Raw genomic sequence first — 20,201 nt, 5'->3', positions numbered from 1 at the left:
GAGGAGCTTTGCAGCAGTTACACCGATCCGTGCTGCTGCGCAGAAACCAGCGTGTTTTATTTATTTCTTAGCACATCCCTAGCACTGCCACACACAGCCTGGCGAGGGAGCGCATCCTTCCAGCCCTGTGGAGGAGCTGCATGTGTTACCGCTCGCCCTTCACGTGGAGGGAAACTGAGGCACGAGGGCAAAGAGCTGCCCTGAGACCACAGCACAAAACCACAGCTCGCTGCCCCAAAAAGCAATGCTATTGCACCAGGCAACACTTCCCATGCTCCGTCCTGCAGCAGAAACAAGCTGGGGCTTTCTCCAGCCCGTGGGAAGATGGAAGCAGCAGGGAGGGAGGGCACAGAGTGCGGGGCCTGGGGAACCACCTGCGCTCGGCTGCAGCATCACTAATTCCAGCTGAGGATGAACGTTTCCTCCAGCTGCTGCCAAGGGCTGCAGGAAGGGACCGAGCCGGGGGAGAGCAAAGTGTCACCCAGGAGCTCGGGGGCCGCGCCGCGCTTTGCAGTCCCCCAGTGTGAAGCAGGACAGCGGAGTCTCCCCGGGCTTCGCTCCAGCTCACGTGGAGAGGCTGCCCATGCAACGCTATGCAGTTCTCTACACTGACAGATCTCACAACAGAAAAGCCCATCGGTTCCAAACAAAAATACTGTTCTCTGTCACACACGTCAAAATAAGCGTCTTCCTTTTGTTTGGACTGAAAACGCAATTTTGTGCTGTTGGAACTGAAGAGCTGAAAAATGACACTTTAAAAGGGAACAGCATTAACATTTCCCACTGCAAGCAGCTTGAAATCTCCCGTGGGAGAAGGGAAGCGCCTCTCAAAGAGCAGCTGTGCCACCTCCAGGGACATGCCGGTGGCTGCGTGTCCCTGCAGCCGGACCTGGGCTCCGTCCTCAGCTCTGTCTGCAGCCCTGGAGTGGAGCTGGGGGCAGAGCCTGGTCTCACAGCGGGGCTACAGGGGGGCTACACCCTCAGGTGCTCATGGCCGCGTCCCACCAGCACCCCACACCCCACACAACGCGATGCTGTGACACGAGCTCACTCCTTGACTTTTCCCCCGTTCTCCTATACGTGCATGCCGCTGTCATTTGTGCCAACATAAAAACCAGCCTCATCCTTGCCGGAGGCTGACAAGTTGTTCTTGCTGGGGGAACCTGCAGCAGGAGCTGGGATGGTGCCCAGGCACAGACACCGCTGCAGCTGTGACACTGTCCCATCCTCCCTGCGAGGCCAAACCTCCGCACGCCGAGCCCACCCATGTACCCACCAGTACAAAAAACACTCTGAAGAAAATTCCCTTTTGTCTCCCAAGGGTGCCACATTAAAAGCCCGTTTCTGGGTGAGCCATGCCACAAACAACCCCCCGCCCGCCACACTTACTGCAGGCAGCTGCTCTGCCCGGCGGTGACCTCCGTGTAGGACCGGAACGCCTGGCGAAACTCCTCGATGCCACTCGTCGCCACCGAGATCTGCCTCTTCGCCACCAGGATGTGCTGCGAAGGGACAGCAGGTGAGCGGCATCAGGGATGGATCTGCCCCTCCTGCTCCCACCCAGCTGTGGGACAAGGCCGTGCCGAGCAAGCACAGCACCAAAGAAGGGCTGGCAGCACACTGCAGGGGACAAAGCCAACATAAAGTGGCTTTTTCCTACCTAGGCAGGTTGCCTTTACAATGGGGACTGCACCAAGAGATGCTCCAACCCCTAGTGCTGCTTCGGGGCTGCTGCAGTTCCCTGTGTCCTTCCCCAGCAGAAAGGGGCCTCAGGACCCTTCACTGCGGCTCTGCACGGTCTGCAGGAGCTTGGAGCAAACCTGGGGCATTTGGACACCCTGGGCTGGCCAGGGGCACTGCCCGGGGCCGTCGTGGACCTGACAGAACCACATTTGCCCTGGGACGGTCCCACGGCCAGCTCTCAGCTCTGACTCCCACCCTGCTGCACGGTGGGGCAGCGGGTCCCCCCCAGACCGAAGGTCACAGCTCACCCGGTGACTCCGGTCTCGGGGACGGGAGCTGTGTGAGCACACGTTTGTGCAGCGGTGGGGACCTGTGCACACTGCGGGGTTACCTGCAAACAAGCAGCAGAACGGGGACTTACCGCATCTTGTCCTTTGCACATGGCTTCCTCCTTCAGCGGCTCCAAGCGTGGGCTCTGCATTCACACCCCAGGGAAGATTGTCGTTACTGCGAGAACTTTGCAACAAGATAAAAAGCAGTAGTAGCCCACAGCCCAGCCCAGCTCAGAGTGACAGACAAGTACTGCTCTGGGGACATTCCTGTGGGTACCCAGGGGAGAAAATGGATGTGACCTGCACATCTGTGGGGCTTGGTGGCTCCAGACTGATTTGTCAGATCAGCAGGGACCAAAGAGAAGCCAAGGGAGGGTCAGCAGAGCTGAAGGATGAAGGGGGCTTTGGAGACAGCAAGGGATGAGCAGCCCTGAGAGCCCAGGTCTGGTGAATGGGCACAGCTCTGTATCGATGCCAGTGGCACAAGGAGGGGTCCCAGTGCCACCCAGCCCAGCGCCAAGGTGTGGGGCAGCCCCCAGCCCAGCTCCCCTCTGCCACGCACCTTGCACTCCAGCTTCTCGATGAGCTGCTGCAGCCTGCTGACCTGTGCCATCCACTGGCTGTTGTCTTCGACACAAATACCTGTGTGGGGAAGGGCAGAGTTGTCATCAAAAAAGCCTTCATCCCAGCAAAAGCTTGCTTAAGGCTCGGAAAGCTTCAAAACCTCTGACTTAAACCAAAAAACTGATTTGGTCTTCTCACAGAATCACAGATGAGTTGGGGTTGAAGGGACCTCTGGAGATCATCCAGTCCAACCCCCCTGCTCGCGCAGGATCACCAGAGCAGATCACACAGGTCGGTCCAGTTGGGTTTGAATGTCTCCAGAAAAGGAGACTCCACACCCGCTCTGGGCAGCCTGGTCCAGGCTCTGGCACCTCCCAGCAAAGAAGTTTCTCCTCATGTTCAGATGGAACCTCCTGTGTTCCAGTCTGTGCCCATTGCCCTTCATCCTGTCATTGGGCACCACTGAACAGAGTCTGGTCCGTCCTCTGACACCCGCCCTTCAGATATTTATCAGCATAAATAAGATCCCCTCTCAGTTTCTCTTCTCCAGGCTGAACAGCCCCAGCTCTCTCAGTGGATGACCCAGAAAGATGACCCAGATCCCTCATCATCTCTGTAGCCCGCCACTGGAGTCCCTCCAGGACTCTTCTCCTGAAACTTTCCCCACTGCTCAAGAGATAGAACATCCCACAGAAGCTTCAGTTGGCATCTGGGTGCAACAGTCCAGACTCTCCCAGACACATCCCTCTGTCCCCTGCTGCTGCTCCCACACCCACGCCAGGCTCCAGTGACACTGGGCTGTGGGTACCTGTCGTGAGCATCCCAGAATAGGGATCCGTCGGAGACAGACAGATGTTCTTCTGTCCTCTGCGCCCGCATCGTCTCCCTGACCTCAGGCCAACCGAGGTCTCAGATCTCTTTATGTCCTTTCTGAAAGCATAAAATACAAAAAGAAGGGTTGGAGTCACTATAGGGGTCAGCTTCCCAGCAGGCTTGGGAAGGGCAGATCCCTGATGTCCCTCCCAGGGGGACCCATGGGTCCTCTCGAGCGGTGCTGGGGAGACAGGGAGGACCAGGACATTCTACGATTCTATGACCAGCATGTCCCACGAGGTTACCTCTCCCGTCCCGCCTGCTCCTCCACGGTGTCCACGGCACACTCGAGCGAAGCCTGCAGGGACTGCAGCTGGCGCATGGTTTCCCGCAGCAGGAAGCGGGTCAGGAACTGCTCCATCTTCGAGGAGCTCTCGTAGCTCTGTGGGGAAGGGAACAGGATCTGTCAGATACCCCCCAGCTCCGCACCGGGTGAGCACAGTCCCATCTGAAAGGGGTCGGCCCTTAGATAAGCCCAACAGGGTGGATTCCAACCGAATTTTTAGGTATTGTAGGATACAATGACACTGTAGGACAAAAGCATCCTCTGGCTGTGCACCTGTGAGGTCACAGTAAGGAATGCATGGTGTGACCTCAGCCCCAGCACCCACAGGCTGGCACAGCCCCTGGAGCTGGGGGGGACCACACATGGACACCCCCAGATCCTAAGGTAAGAGCCACTTGCAGAAATACCCCCCAGCTCTGGGGCTCTGGGGCAGGCAGAGCAGCCTCTGCAGCACCCGATGGCTCACACACTGCTCTGCTTGCACTGGGGTCTGGGACATGGCTGGGGGCACAGAGGCTTTGGCTGGACATGAGGAAGAAGTCATTTACACTGAGGGTGGTGAAACACTGGCCCAGGTTGGCCAGAGAGGTGGTGGCTGAACCATCCCTGGAGACATCCCAGGCCAGGCTGGATGGGGCTCTGAGCAACCTGAGCTGGTGCAGATGTCCCTGCCCATGGCAGGGGGGGCACTGGGGGAGCTGGGAGGGGCCCTTCAACACAAACTATTCTGTGATTCTATGACTTTGGGGCAGGCTAAGGAGCACCCGCAGCACCCCCTGGGCACCGGCAGCCCCGGGCACCGGGCTGGTTTTGTGCTCTCTCTCCCCAGGATGACAGTGCTGAGCCCCTCGGCTCCGATGGGAAGAGATCCCTGCTGAATTTCCAACGCACACCTGCCCACAGCTCTTCCCGCTCTCTCTTACGTGAGGGCTGCCTCACATCCCAGCCCCATGTCACCCACAGAGCACAAGTGACAGCTGCCGGGATGGCCGATCCGCACTGCGGCACCCGAGGGGTGCCGGGCAGGAACGCGGGCTGCGTGCCCCCTGCCCACACACCACGGGCGTTAGTGCAGGGGCATGTAGGGAGGGCCCGGGGGGGGCACATCAGAAGTTCTGGGGAGAATGAAAGGGTCACCGTGCACGCTGGCAAGAAGGCAAGCTGGCCCGGGGGGCACCCAAACAGTGCATGTCATGGCCCAGGAGCAGGTCTGAGAAGCACAGAAAGCCGGGGAAGTGCCTGGACACACACACGGGCACCCCAAACTCCTTTCTTCCTTTGCCGGCTGTGACCACAGATTCCCTCGAGCAAAAAATCTGGGTGCAAAGAACATCTGCAGCTCAGAGCACAGCCCCTTTCCACATGCTATGGGTTCTGCTGGCAGTACCATTCCCTCCAGCCTGGTCCAACCACTCAACTTTCCCGTCCAGTTTCCACTTCCTTCCTTGAAACCACCTGGAGATTTGTCCTTGCACTGTTAGATGGTGCAAGGGTCTGGGGCAAATCTCCAGCCCCCAGGATGGAGAAGAGGTACCCAAGCAGGGATGCTCAGCGAGGCAGGGAGCAAGGAGGCAGGAGGAAAGGCTGAGGCACAACTCAGACACTTGCAGGGCAGGCAGAGCCCTCGGCTGGGATGCAGAGCAGGTACCTCGCCTGCTTCGCCCCCACGAGACTTCTCTTGTTCCACCACAGGACGAGGGTGTCCCTCGGGAGTGCTGGTCATGTCAAAACCTGCAGTCATCATAGACAACGGCAGCAGCTTCACCCGGGCAGGCTTTGCAGGCCAACAGAAGCCCAAGTTCGTGCTAAAGACTGTGTCGATGCATCCCTGCAGTGCAGGCATGACGTGGGAGACCCAGCAGCACCCCACTCCTGCTGAATGCACGGCAGGCGTTGCTGTAGCACCCAGGACTTACCCGATCAAGTACGGCATCATTGAGGACTGGGATGGCATGGAAAACCTGTGGAGCCACCTCTTCTTCTGTGGCCTGAAAGTCCTGCCAGGGGAACAGCCCGTGCTCATGGCCGACTCGCCGTCCTGCCCCTCCACCAACAGGGAGAAGCTGGCAGAGGTGCTATTCGAGAGCTTCGGGGTGCCAGCCCTGCACATGGCCAACACCGCGTTCCTGTCCCTCTGCGCCTACGGCAGAGTCACCGGTCTGGCCGTGGAGGCTGGGGCAGGAGTGTCCCATGTCACCTCCGTTTACCTGGGCCAGACCTGGAAGGGGGCGACCTACTGCCTTGGGGTGGCCGGTGGTCACCTCTCGGGCTACCTGCACAGGCTGCTGCTGGACAGCCCCAACCACCCCTCCGTGCTGAAGGCCCTGAAGAAGAAGACGCTGACCCAGCTGAAGAAGCAATGCTGTTATGTCTCCACAGACTATGAAGGAGACCTCCGCAACCAGGCTTGCCATCATCCAGCCAGATTTCAGATCCCCGATGGGCACTGGATAACCCTGGACAAGGAACGGTTCTGCTGCCCTGAGCCGCTCTTCCAACCGAAGCTGCTCCAGCAAAGCTCCCCAGGGCTCCACCACTTGGCCTTGCAGAGCCTCCAGAAGGTACCTGACCATGCCAAGAAGGACACGATGGGCAACATCGTGCTGGCCGGGGGCTCCTCCATGTTTCCTGGCTTTCCCGAGAGGATGTGCATAGAGCTGAACGCTCTGTTCCACGGCACGGGCTGCCAGATTCGGGTCCTGGTGAGGCCGGAGAGAGGCACGGCAGCCTGGCTGGGGGGCTCGATGGCCGCGTCACTCTCGTCCTTCCAGCACGCGTGGATGGCAAAGGGCGAGTACCAGGAGCACGGTGCCGCGTACATGCACAAGATATTCCAGTAGGCAGATGACAACCACGCGCTCAAAGCATCCTAGCAGTGGGGAACAGCTCCTGCTGCAGCAGGAGCATCTCCCAGACATGGCCTGGCCCCAGGCAGAGCTGCAGCAGCAGCAGAGACTGAGAGCCAGCTCCTGCGCTGCTGCAGAAGTGTGAAGTGGATTTAAACGCTCCAAAAGAAGCAAACAGTTTTTCATTTACACTCCAGGTTATTTCTGCATCCATCACTCTAAGAAGCACGTGTCTGACCAGGCCAGCAACACAACCGTGGCTGGTGCTGTGGACTGTCTGGGCGCAGCCGCTCCGCAGCCAAGCACCGAGGCCGTGCACATCCAGAGCATCGCGGCAACGCTGGCCTCTGAATGTGCTGCTGGCAGCTGCCGGCACAGGAAAGGGGTCTTGCCCCAGCAAAATGCTCCTTCCAGCAGCAGGGAGGGAGCCACAGGACTGGGAGGAAGGAGCTGGGAGGACAAGGTGCCCACACCACAGCAACTTTACTGCAGGAGGTGATTTCTCCTCTTGGCACTGAAGCAGCTCTGTGCTGGGTACAGAGTATGAGCTGGTGAAAACCAGGGAACTGAATTTGCTCTTTGCAGTTCTGGTATAAGGGTCATTTGGTGCTTCAGGGAGCTGATTCAGCTCACGGAACAGGCAGAAACAAGCTCACCTGCCTTTGCTGCTGCTTTAGTGAACTGACTTGGCTTAGCAGACAATGAGAGGAGAAGAGGTGGGATGGAGGAAGCAGTGGGAAAGCACTGCCTGGCTGTCACAGCAGACTCCTTTCCCCATGGCCCCCCATGCCCAGCTCCCTGAGGGACCAAGAAACCACGGGACATCACCGTGAACATTAAGAGAGACGGGACTGGTGGTGGGAAGCCAAGGAAGGAGCCTCCACGTGATGCAGGAGGGTCGGCTGCTCCACAGGAGCATCCACCAGGAGGGGTCAACCCCTTCCCTTGATGAGACAAGGGAGCTGGACTTGATCAGTCACCTGCACCTTCCCCGCAGTGTCCTCACACACCTTGGTGATGCAGCACAGAGCAGGATCCTGGCTGCCTTCACCCTCCTGAGCACCACGAACTTCCCTTGTCTGTGTCCAAAATAGAGTCCATCAATGCTACCACATTACTCAAGTCAAACATTTCCAGTTCCTACTGCATTTCTCTCCAACATGCAGGAGAACTGAGGATCTCAAGTTCCAGAAGCTCTGCACAAAAGTATGTGGACATAACCCTTCCAACACTCGTATAAGAAAACCTGTTGAGAAGGGGACGTAATGGGGAGGGTCTTGAGCCTGACATGGTTTTCTGGTTCCTCTGTGCCACAGCTGAGCCCCCAGCCCATTCCCAGAGCTGTATCCATGCAGGGCTGCTAGCACGGCTGCAGCTGGCAGGAGGGGAAGGCAGTGGAGAGGATGGTCATCCCCCCAGCATGGCCCGGGGCTTGTGCTGGGGTGGGCAAAGGACACACAGCCACTGCCCACAGCCCCACCGCCCGGGCGAGCAGAGCCAAACTGCCGACGGGTCCTCATCCATCCTTGGAATGAATCTCATTTTTCACAGAATCATAGAATGTCAGGGGTTGGAAGGGACCTCGAAAGCTCATCCAGTGCAATCCCCCCGCCGGAGCAGGAACACCCAGATGAGGTTACACAGGAAGGTGTCCAGGCGGGTTGGAATGTCTGCAGAGAAGGAGACTCCACAACCTCCCTGGGCAGCCTGGGCCAGGCTCTGGCACCCTCACCATCAAGAAGTTTCTTCTCATATTTAAGTGGAACCTCCTGTGTTCCAGTTTGTGCCCATTACTCCTTGTCCTATCACTGGTTGTCACCGAGAAGAGCCTGGCTCCATCCTCCTGACACTCCCCCTTTCCATATTGATCCCCATTAATGAGGTCACCCCTCAGTCTCCTCTTCTCCAGCTCCAGAGCCCCAGCTCCTCAGCCTTTCCTCACACGGGAGATGCTCCACTCCCTTCAGCATCTTGGTGGCTGTGCTGGACTCTCTCCAGCAGTTCCCTGTCCTGCTGGAGCTGAGGGGCCCAGAACTGGACACGATATTCCAGATGTGGTCTCACCAGAGGAAGAGGATGGCAGCAAAGCCAATCTAATGCGGCCAGGAGAAACTGAGCTCCAGTTCTGCATCCCCAGGCTTTCCCCAGCTGAGCCCTACCTGCTCCCACAAGCCTTCCTCACAGCCCCAGAAAACAGCACAGGGCTGAGAACCCCCTGCCCGCCCCAGTCCGCAGGGGTGCAGGCACCCGAATCCCCACCAGCGCCGCTCCGCTGGGCTTGCTCAGCTCCCACCAGCCCAGACACACATCCCCTGCTTGGAGGGAACAACCGATGCTCAAACCTCCCCAGGACAAGCCTAAGAAAAGTGGAGAACATTGACTGATGGAATCCCCGCCAAGGTATGTAGGAAAGGATACATTATTCATCCACTGCATGGTCGGGAACAGCCCATTCCATTTCACAGATGGGAGTTGGTCCAAATCCAAACGCCGTTTCTGCACAGAGGTGCTCCCTGCACTGAGCAGCCTCCACAGCCACACTGACCCATGGAACGAGGCTGCTCCCATCCCCGATGGATCCTCCCGAGCCCCTGCCAGGGCCGACCATGGCCCCCGCCGCCTTGACATATGGACGCTTCCCCTCTCGCCGGGGCCGGACGCTTCTCCCCAACCGTGTCGCTCCCCTTCAAAGGGCCAGACACTGGGAGAAGTGCCAGCATCACGCCAGCCTCCCAGCATCCCCATCCTCCCGCCTTTCAGGGGTCCACCCTGAGGGTGGCCTCATCCTGACATCCCCTGCAGACAACGCGGGATGGAGTTTTATCGCAGGGGCAGGGAGCTGCTCCCACCGACACCACGTCAGGGCTGCAGAGAGCTCCGGCGCAGTCTTGACACCCCCAGCACGCAGGTGCAGGCACCAGCTTGGGGTGTGACCCCCAAAGCCCACCTACCAGCACAGGACACGCTGTGCTCAGACAGGACTCTGCTCTGGAGCTCACCGTGCACAGCCCAGCCCACCTCGCAGGGGCCAAGCAGGATCCCAGGCGGACACGTCGGTATTTCGGGCGAGCATCGCGCAGGAGGAGCCAGCTGCCTCCTGTCTCTCGCCTCGTCAAACACAGCACACGCAGGGGAACACATCGGAGAGAAGGATGGAAATAACTGTCTCTCAAGAGAGCCACAAATGCTGTTTTGCCTTTCTGCATTGACTTAGAAAACTTCCTGCTGAGTAAGGGGGAATCAATTGAAAAATGCACCTTCTCTTCAGTTCAGCTGCCTGGGCCCCTTGGCACTCCTCGATTGTTTGCCCCCAGGCAAAACCCTCTTGCCAGGTACTGCACCATGCAGCTCAAAAACCTCCGTAAACAGAGGTCCAATACAAAAATCTGTCTCAGAGAACACAGCATTTTCTGCTCGCAGCAAAGACTCATGGACTGGAGTCACGGAGGAAATAACTCAGCAAGCACGAGACAAGGCTTTTTGGTTGGAAACTGGTATTTCAGCTCCGTTGACCCAGACGAAAATCCCAGAGCTCCCAAGAGCTGCTATAATTCTGCTTTTGAGAGGTTTTATTAGTTTCTTATGATGATAGTTAAGCTTGGGACAGAACGGAATAGGTGATCGTGTAATTCCTGCCAAAGGAGAAATAAGAGCGCCTGACTTGGAGAGGTATTTCTGGGCTAGTCTGCAGCGTCTGCGAACTAGAGAATGGAAAGATTTTAGCACAGAGGTCCCCTGTGAGAAATATCAGGTGGTTTCCCAAGGTATTTCCACAATTCACTTCTTACTCCAATGCTATTATATTGCAAATGGAAAGCTTAGCCACAAGATAAGCTGTATTTAGTACACTGCAGCATAGCTATCAAGTTGTACTTGACAAACATAAGTGGGAATGACAGAATTTGGAGAAAAAGAGTCTTTTCTTCAAAAGGCATCTTTACCATGTTTCTACCAACCCAGTGAGGAAGGATGAGAGTGTAGGAACCCCTAATGACCTGGTTTCCTCCTGCCAACCTGTGGATCCACAACACACGGGTAAGTTTGCTACCCATACACACGCTATTTCCTACAGTAACTGCAGTCACACAGCAAGAAGGACCCTGGCTCGCGCTTCCCATGCTCTGTCACGGTGTTTATCCTGCAGCTGACACTGTGCATGGCAGGCAGTGAGTCAAGGAGACACCAGCGAGGAGACACCATTGATCGAGCCCAGGTACCTGGCCTGCAGCGACCGCGATGGCACGCGCGGAGGCAGGATCCTCGACACCAAAAAGGCTTTTCGGCAGCACTGGTTCAACCACAGCTCCCAAACACAGGACTGCAGCACATTTCCTCTGAGCTCTGGGTTCCTTATGTCCCTCTCCTCCCTGTAGCTCATTGCCCTGGCATGGTCTGAGCAAGCCCAGGGCATCTCCCGGCTCTGCTTTTGTTGTGCTAACGAAGTGGCCCACACTGTCTGTTTTCCTGTTGTAAAGTGGGCTCCTGTTTACATTTTTACAGCTGTGGGGCAGTACCTGGAGGATGTAGGGCCGAGGAATCCTGCGGCAGCAGAAGGACAGACCATGTCCTAACCAAGAGATGCTGTGGTTCAACTGGTCAGAGATCTCCTGCTTCTGGCTAGTCTGGGTATCCCTGCCTCCTCGGAAGTCACAGATGCTGTCTTAAACACAGACTGGGAAAAGAGGCAGGGAGACAAGATCCTTCAACATCTGTTGATGTTGCTGCCCCATTCTGGCAGCAGAGCTTTATGGTGAGGCACGGCTGCACCTCCAGCAAAAGCAGCTCCCCAGGACCAAGTTTCATTCATCTTTTCCAGGAAGGTGGTCACTGCCAAACTGGGGCTCTCACTCCTCAGCTGTGGTGGCATCAGAGGTGTTTGAATCAAGAGAAATGACAGACAGATGTGTACTGTGAGAAATCTCTGTTCTCTGCCCCCTACTCTGGCTCAGCGAGGTGTGAGCATTGGCTAACAACCAACCTAATAAACCCACTAATCCCGTAATAACCCAAGATCGATTCCCATTCTGGAGATACAAACATGTGAATATATTCAGGTCACAGCAGGTACGCACAGAGCATTTATCATCTCTGCCAGCCTCCAGCAGCAGGGATTTCCCACAGCTCTGACAGAGCCCTGACCACAGGGCTGGAGCGTCGCCCTCTCCGTCCTCCTCCCGGCACAGAACCCCACGGACCAGGGGAGCGCAGGGAGATGCTTCCCAGGGGCGTCAGGATCTGCATCGGGCACTCAGGATCACCCAGACCAGCACAGACCGTGCCCGGGTGAGAGCAGCGCTGTGAACATCGGGCTGCTCCAGCCCCCTGGCTCTGGGCAGATCCAAACACGGGTGGAGAAGCAAGTCCACAAAAAATCTGTTTGAACAGGGGAAACCTGCTTCTGTTTTCCAGGGAACCTCCATGGCACCAGAAAATATGAAGTGAATTAATACATCCTGGCAGTACTGGGAAGCAGGCAGTAATTGTGCTGTCCTTTGGAGAAATACATGAATACACAAATTCATTACCAAAAAACAAAAAACACCCCACACGCCAAAACAGAAAAGAACTGAAATAAAGTGTAGCGCTCTGAAGAGGATTCATTCTCTCTCTCTAGACTCGCATTTAATAACTGTGAAGGGGGCCAGGCAGCTGAACCAAAGAGAAAATGCATTTTCAAGTGATTCCCTCTCCTGGAATGAAACTTCCCAACGTACAGGGAGACGCTGCTGAGGCTGGATCTGGCCAGGGGAAACTCAAAGAGAGGGTGACGTCCTGACTGATGCTGCAGAGGCAAAAACACCCTTCGATGACCCACAGAGCTGACAGCAGGACTGGTCCCACTTCGCGTGTCTGGCCGATCAAAAGGTCAGCGGACAATGCCCTTCATCTGCTTCTTACCAAGCACCGAACCGCCACACCGAAGGCGAAGAAAGGAACGGCCCTTCCCATGGCTGGAAAACAGCATCAGCTGCACACACGGCTAAAACATTTAATACATTTCAGATGCAGAGGGGGCTGCTGGTCCCTGGGAGGGTCGCTGCCAGTACCGGCTGCTGCTTTTTCGTGGCTGTATTTAGCCCGTGACGCTGTGCACTGCAGCCCTCTGCCCTCCGACGCAGAGGCAGGGGGGCTCCCAAAGCAGGAGGCTGCTTGCTCTAATTAGCAGCCTCTAATCTGCCTCCCATCGGTACAAGCTGCAGGGAGAAGGAGAGGATTCACCGCAGGGATGAACGGGGCACAAGGCTGGGAGTCAACGAATTCCACCCTTTCCTGCCTTCTCCCAAGCACCTCACCATCACCTTCCCACCGCAGCAGCTCCTGCCTCCTCACCGGCAGCTGATTCTTGTTGCACAGACTGTGCTGAGCACAATCTGCCGGGGCCAGTCCAGAGCAGGCTTGACCCCGGAATCCCTGTTTTGCACCACGCTGCTTTGTGGAACAGCTCTTGCTTTGGCTTGGGGACACAACACCCAGGTTATCAGGGATACTCCCAGAAACAGTGTCCCCAGGCAAGTGGTCTGCAAAGAGCTGTTGAGACAGTGGCTGCCAGAGCCCTACGAGGAAGAGCCCAAAGACAGATCCAGAGCACAAAAGTACTAGTTCTACCCTTCTCCTCCAGCTCCCCCTCCTCCAGGAATGCCGCACGCTGTGCTGCAGTAGCACTCGCTGCACATGGAGACAACCAAAGCACACACAGGGAACCCCGTTGATGTGGGAGGTGCCACATTTGCTGCCCCTGACACCCCAGTTTAATGCTAAGCAAGCAGTTAAGGTCACCACAGCTTCTGTTCTGCACCTGCCTGCTCCACCGCCCTCCCAAGGTCCCACCCTTACCAGCTTGGTTTTGTCCATGGCTGCCAGGACCGCAGAGTTGAGGGCTTCCAGGGCGGAAAGCACGTTCCTGTATTCTCCAAGATACGCCGAGAAATAATCTGAAGCAGACGAGAAGACCACGGTGAGCTTCCTCATGCCTCCATCCCTGCCTCCCCTGCTGCTCCCCACACACAGCTGCAGGACAGCATTCGTGTCCCTGTCCAGAGTCATGCTCCCACCTGGACTGAAAGGAAGAGTCCTCTCCTATCCCCAGCGAGAAAATGTCCCATCCCCTTAGGAAAACTACCTTCTGTGCTGGGGTTCAGACACAGGGACTGTCAATGCCACTTGACCGCCCAGCCCTGCCCAGGTCAGACACGTACAAAGTCCCACTGCAGACCCAAGGGAGATGAAGCCCTGTGAGACAGCAATACAAACCTACTTACCGCACAATTTCTCCGTGTCCACATTGCTACAAGAAACAGAAAAACAAGCTCATGTTAGATGGTGGGGCTGGTTTGGGAGAAACAGTCGTGGTGAGCAGGGTCTTGAGGGTCTGTCTTGAGCCCCCAGTGGATTTAATGCTCCTCCTGTGTGTTTGCAAAAGCCGTATTAGAAAAATAAAAAGCTGCACAAGTTTAGAGCCAGCAGGTCAGGTCAGGGCAGGGCTGCAGGGCATCACCTCTGCCTGGGGGCCGAAGGAGCCAGCAAAGCTGCTCCACCACCATCTCCTGGGGCTGGAACGTGCCAGAAAAGTGTGCGGGAGCAGGACGGGAGGCTGGGGGAGGCTGGCAGTGCCCTGCACCCCTGGGCTGGGCAGCTGGCTTGGCAGCCCCATTGCTGAGCCCCAGAAGATGCTTCTTGAACCCAACCCCTTCCCCCAGAAGGGCCAAGTGTCCAGCCAGGGCTCCCTCCTCGTGTCCCCCTCGCCCTCAGCCCAGGGGCTCCCGCAGGGCTGCCCCATGGCACCAGGCACCCTCCCCTCCCATCCGCCCCACAGCTGCCCCGCCACGCTCCTCCTCCCCCTGGGTGATGTGGGGCAGCCTTCAGGCTCCCAGGGCAAGGGCTGGACGGCTTCACAGCCCACCAGAGGGGTTGTTCCTGCTGTGAACGCCGTTAATGCAGGGATCTGGGTGGAAAAAAACCTGGAGGCACGGACCAGCCCCCCACCCCTTTTCAGTGACAGGGAGCACTGCTCTGGAGAATCAATGGTGGCAGCCCCGCAGGCTCGGCCAGGTCCCTCCTGCTGCTAGCAAAGGTGCTGCTGGGGCAGGAGCGGGGAGGAAACCTCCAGAAACAGCCACATGTCTTTGAGCGGCGACGTCAAGCAGAACTGTGGGTTTGTGTGAAGCGGCTGGATCCACTCAGGCCATGGTGGTGGAGATGCTGGCGATGCTCAGCATCACCTGCAGGGAAATGCCCCGGGACATCGTTTCTTCAAATTAGCCTCCGCTCAAGAAATTCTGCTCTCTCAAAACCCCTAAATGATTACAGCCATTTTTGATCCTGATTGGGAAAGCGGAAAAGAAGACAGAAGAGAGTTTTTTTAAGTGTTCAAGTGCCATCACACATGGAAGAACCGGTGATAGCTGGAGTTGCTGGGCTCCAAGCACAAGCACGGCTGCAGTGCCACTGCCCGGGGAAGCCAAACCACAGGCACGTCGCTGATGCTGCTCACAAGGCAAAGGGGCAAAAACGCACCAAGGTAAAATTAGAGGAGAGCGTGGGAAGTATCCTAAATGCCATGCCAAGAATAGGTGTAGTCATTTAAGCAAAGTCTTCCTACAGCTTTTCCCAAAACATTAAAGGCTGGTTTCTGTGCCTGTCTTTCTGCTGGGCTTCCACTTAGTGTACTTTAATAATAGGCAGTGCTTAAAATTATCGAAATATTTTGGTGCGAGACGTCAGTGCAGACCTGCAGCAGTGGGACTGCAAACCCCTCCGTCCAGCTAGTTGCATCAGGCGCTTCTGAGGCAACAGAGACAGGCAGTTTTCGGATGCAATTTGGCTCATCTATTTTAAACACCTACCGCAGGAGCTGATTAAGGCAGGGTTCTGGCGCACTGTCCTGGCACTGCAGACAGTTTTTAAAGTGGATTAAAAAAAAAAAACACCAGTGTTTCCCTTGAGAGGCAATACAGATAATCAGCAAAACCACAGCCTCTTCTTCTGCCGACTCCACTCCATCAAACTTTGCTGATCCCATTTCTGAGCAGCACCACGCATCCAAGCATAGCTTGTGTTTTGAAACACAAATCAGAAGTGGGAAAATGTCTTGCTCCTTCTTAATTTTTCCATGTATTTCTGAAAGCTGCCTGGAGCCTGCAGAGCTGCTGCTGCTGCACTGCCACAAGAGACCAGACACCGCAGCAACCGCATGCTGCTCGTTAGACCCGTGCCACAAAGCAATGACTGCAGCCACTGGTTCCCATCCAAGAAGATGGGTAAAATTCACAAGAGAGGGGATGCAGACATAGGAAAATGCAATATACAGTGAAACACCGAATGCATACATTACCCAGGTGTTTGCATCGTCCCAGTGAGAGCAGGAGGAAGAAGAAGGGGTCACCAGCTCACGCCACTGCCCGGCTCCCCAGCTCGGCTCTAGCGAGCAGGTGTCCGTGTGACAAAGAGCTACTACCAACATAAACCCTACGGCTTCCAAGGGGAGGCCAGGATTATTTAATAACTCCTTCTAGTCTGTTTGCTGCTTAAAAAGAAATGTTAACTAATCAATCAATCGAACAGTTAAACACTGAACCAATCACCAAGACCTTGTAGGAGATCCACTCCCATCCCATCCCAGCCCAGTTTGTCACAACCCTGCACAGACACCTCTCCCCACGTCCCGCACCCCGCGGCAGCCCCAGGGCACGGTCGGGGCAGGACAGAGCGCAGCGAACAAACTGCAGGACCCATGGGGCCACTTCCATGCCACCAGAAGCTACTTCATCCCAGAAACCAGGAGGAGCTCGTGTGAAGAGCCTGCACATCAAATCCCGACCCATTTCGCAGGGCTGCGGGGCAGCAGGCTTTGCTCCGCTCCTCTCCCTGCCAGCCCCTCTCGCACTCCAAGAGAAGAGCCATCCTCTGCCTCCAAAGCACTCATCCCGAGACTCTCCACATTGCCACATCGCTGTATTTTGACTGTGCTCAAACCACTGATTAACTGTAATTAAGCTTGAACTGATGATGAAGGATCTTGTCATCATTATGCTGTTGGGATTTTGTCAGAATGCGCCTGGAATTTATGCAAGAAAACAGCAATCAGCTTCAGCAAAGCAGATGGGAAATTTTTTATTTTTATCATTTATCATGTTGGGAACCTCTGCTGCCATCACAGATTTGGTTTCTAAACCTTTCCAGTGCCACCCAGAGTGTTTCAGTCACTCTCCATCACTCAGAGACTGGCGGACGCTGAGAGGGGAGGAAAGCTCACACAAGTTCTTTCTTCCACAGATCCAGAGACTGGAGATTATTCCCATCGAGAGTTTTTAGAACCCACCAGGTCAGCACTCGCACTTTTTGCACTTGTGGCTCAAGGTCAGACACAGGCTCTGGGCACTTTGTACCCAAACCCTGCCATCGCCACCTGACCACTCTCGAGCAAAGGAGGATTTACCAGACCTTATTTCTCTAAAGTTTCCCAACAGATACAGGACAGAAAGACATGTGAGGTCCACGTGACACTTCCCTGGGCAGGTTTCACAGTCCGCTGCAAAGAGCAGTAGGCACGCAACCAATGCAACACTACAACGTTCAGTCCAAAGCCCTTTGTGACCGATTCTCCGTTAACTTGTCCCTGTGAGACCCTGGGATGTGCTGCCACCCCACCCAGCTGGGCTGCAGACGGACACACGGCTGCTCAGAGAGCAAACCACAGCAATGGAGCTTTTCATCCCTTCAAAAACATTTGTCTCTTCTCAACCAGACATTTCAGTAGATGAAAAACTTTTTCAGGAAGATGAATCTTTCTGTTCTGCAGCAGTGCCAGAGCTGGTGTGGAGCTTTCTGACAAGCTGAACGAAACAGTGGACCGAGCTGCTGTACCAAACTGAGTTGAGTTTGGTTTTAATTTTAAAAATTAATTTAAAATGTCAAAGAATTAGAGTAGGCAGATATTTTAAAGCCAAAAATGGAACAATTTTCAAAAATGCAGAACAAAAAAAGCCTCGTGAGGAAATGTAAAACCTGAACGGAACCCAACAGAGGTGCATGATGCACAGGGCACAGCATTCCCACCTCAGCGCTGTGTGGATGGGAGATGGAGTGAGCATCTGATGGGAAATACAGGAGAAAAGGAGAGTGTGGTGCCACGGACTCCCTGGGAGGAGAACAAGCAATGTATGAGACCTCTGAAATATTCACCTTCCCAGATGTCAGCTCTGGGACCCAGGGGAGCAGCCGCAGGTTCGCAGCGATGGGCGAGGGTGAGGATGTGTTTGGGCAGCGCTCTGTCACCCAGACACGAAGGGTGCCGGGGCACAAAGGTCTCTGCTCCTGTCTCACCTTGGGCCAGGCTGGCACTGACACAGAAACACAAGTTTTAGCCTGGACCTGATGAACACAGCGCCCTGAAGCACACCAGATATGTTTATAATGCTTGTAGTTACTTTCCAGCTTTGTAACACTTTGACTATTACCTCGGGTGATAACTCTTAAACCTGGCAGCAAATTTCAGCCAGCTCGCAAAGATAGGGAGTTCCTACAAATGCAAGGCAAGGCGGCAGCCTGGAGGAAGGGGCTGTGCAGCCCCCCAGCGAGGGGACAGCAGGGCACCCGCACAGCCCCGACAAGACAAAAGAGGTGGTACAGAGGAGCAAGTCCAGCCGCATACCCCAAAAATGAATGCCAGAAGGTCCAGCTCCACACCCAGAGCCGCAGAGATCTCTGCAGCTCGATTTCTGTCACCTGCTGCTGCGCGGTGGGCGAGCAGTGCTGGGCAGCCCCCGGGGACAGACCTGTCCCTCCAAGTCCCTCGTCCCCGCGGGCACACGCCTCTGGTCGGGATCAGAGCGCTCTGGCAGACGCGGTGCTGCCCCACTTTGTTTGCAGGAGGGCAGGATGCCTCTTACCAGACAATAAGCTGAGCACCAGTGTTCTTCTCTGGGATGTCCCATCTTTTCTTCCTCCTCAACAAGCTGGGGATGAAGCTGAAGAAATCACATACAGTTCCCTGCTGCCACCTCCCATGTCCCATCCCGCACACGCTGAAGCTGACCCTGCGCATGGACCAAATCACAGCGAGGGACAGGAACAAGAATGACGCCTGCAACAGCCTCAGGGCTGGACTTTCCCTTCTGCTCTCGCAGAAACAAGGGCATCCTCGCAGGGCTGGAGGGACGGCGTCTCCTTCATCGTCCTGAAGTCACTGAGCGCAGGAATTTGGAAACCAGCTCTGTCCACAGGGCCCCTTTTGCTCCTCATGGCAGAAAGAGACCAAAGCCCCAGTGACCGTGCCCTGCTAACAGATGTCACCAGCTCAATGCTGCAACTGCCACGTTGTCATGGCTACCGCACCGTCATTACGGGTAACGAGTTATAGGGAGCGCTGCTGCAGCCAGGGCCGTGCGTGGTCCCGCAGCCTGCTCACACCGGGCCTTCGGTCAGTCCTGCTGATCTGCTCCGGACAGACGGAAGAAGCCTGACCTGAAAGCAACGGTAAACCAGGAGATCTTCGCCATCCCGTTAAGGGCATGGTTAAAATTCCCTGCTTCGCTGCAACTGGTGTTTTCCAGCAATATTGTATGGGTGGTGACTCCAAGGTCACACCAAAATGGAGCTGGAGGAAAGGAGAATTTGCAGAGGGAACAGCTCACTGCTCGCTCCCTGGGATCACAGCCCGAAGGGGCAGAGGGGTTTTGAGGAGACACCTCCTGCTGCCCACATCCAACAAACCCAACCAGCACGACGGCAGCAACAGGCAGCCAGGCTTAAAAGAAAGTGGCAGCAGGGTCTGCCCACTGCAGCCCACTCCTCTGCCCCATCGCTGAAGTGGAGGCATCGCTAAACCCATCTCCCCGACGCTCAGCAGGAGTCAATCACCACCACTCCCCCCGTCCTGGGTGGATGATGTGGGGACACGCAGCCAGGGACTGCTGGGTATTCGCTGTCCTTTGCTTGGTGGCACTCAGTGGCTGCTGGCATCTCAGCGTGCCACGGGCCCTCCGTGCCGCCGCGCTGGCTGCCTGCAAAGCCCTGCGACCCGCGTGTGCCGCTGAGGCTGCTCTGAGCCGCCTCTCCCTGCCCGGAGAGGTGCAGGACATGTTTCCTGGGGTGCCAGGGAAGCGGCACGAGCCAGAGCTGAGCCTGCTGCTCGAGCTCAGGAGAAGCTGCAGCCACCTTCTGCCCCAGCAGCAATGCTCCGCTCGAACCGGCAGCCCCCAGACACGAACTTTATCAACAGCCAGTTTCTCCCCGTGCCAAGACACCCTCGTTCACAGCAGCCGGCACGGCAGAGGGACCCGAGCGAGGCCACACGGATCTCAGAGGCTGGGATGAGAAACCAGCTGAGCCAGACTCCTCTAGATAGCACCAGTCAAGAGCAGACTAGGGCTAAGTGCAATTACTTCTCCTGTTCTTTGGGGCTTTCTTTTTTTAAAAGTAGCTGGCCTAAATTCACAGTTACACTCGTAAGGCCCACTTCTGATGGAAAGCAGCTCTTACGTAAGTGAAAAGCAGCTCCCTGTGTCAGCAGTGGCAAAGTCTGCGAGTTCACGCAGTCTGTGCATCGTCCTCACACCACCGCACGCTCCTGCAGACACACAACCTGCTCTGTAGAGCTGTATATTTCTGGAACACATT

General features: G+C 56.1%; 2 protein-coding genes across 2 annotated transcripts in view; one reads left to right on the top strand and one right to left on the bottom strand.

Annotated features, from left to right (window-relative positions):
- Window positions 1–20,201, bottom strand: part of NECAB3 (N-terminal EF-hand calcium binding protein 3) — a 28,021-nt gene that overhangs the window by 2,025 nt on the left and 5,795 nt on the right. Inside the window, exons 4-10 of the mRNA XM_065645790.1 lie at window positions 13,844–13,869; window positions 13,419–13,516; window positions 3,698–3,834; window positions 3,388–3,509; window positions 2,578–2,657; window positions 2,105–2,158; window positions 1,390–1,502 (exon numbers count right to left, since the gene is read on the bottom strand). Coding sequence (XP_065501862.1) covers window positions 1,390–1,502; window positions 2,105–2,158; window positions 2,578–2,657; window positions 3,388–3,509; window positions 3,698–3,834; window positions 13,419–13,516; window positions 13,844–13,869 — 630 coding nt within the window. The remainder of the gene's footprint in view (window positions 1–1,389; window positions 1,503–2,104; window positions 2,159–2,577; window positions 2,658–3,387; window positions 3,510–3,697; window positions 3,835–13,418; window positions 13,517–13,843; window positions 13,870–20,201) is intronic.
- On the top strand, window positions 5,460–6,578 carry ACTL10 (actin like 10). Its single transcript, XM_065645957.1, has one exon. The coding sequence runs from the start codon at window positions 5,460–5,462 to the stop codon at window positions 6,576–6,578; it is 1,119 nt and encodes a 372-aa protein (XP_065502029.1).

The sequence above is a fragment of the Caloenas nicobarica genome, chromosome 15, assembly GCF_036013445.1.
Source record: "Caloenas nicobarica isolate bCalNic1 chromosome 15, bCalNic1.hap1, whole genome shotgun sequence".
Taxonomy (NCBI): Eukaryota; Metazoa; Chordata; class Aves; order Columbiformes; family Columbidae; genus Caloenas; species Caloenas nicobarica.
Note: the sequence above shows the minus strand (reverse complement) of the source record. Positions and strands in the feature narration are given on the sequence as shown.

What these genes read in the sequence shown, in the direction of transcription:
- ACTL10 (XM_065645957.1), top strand. Translation starts at nt 5,460, where the DNA reads ATGTCAAAACCTGCAGTCATCATAGACAACGGCAGCAGCTTCACCCGG.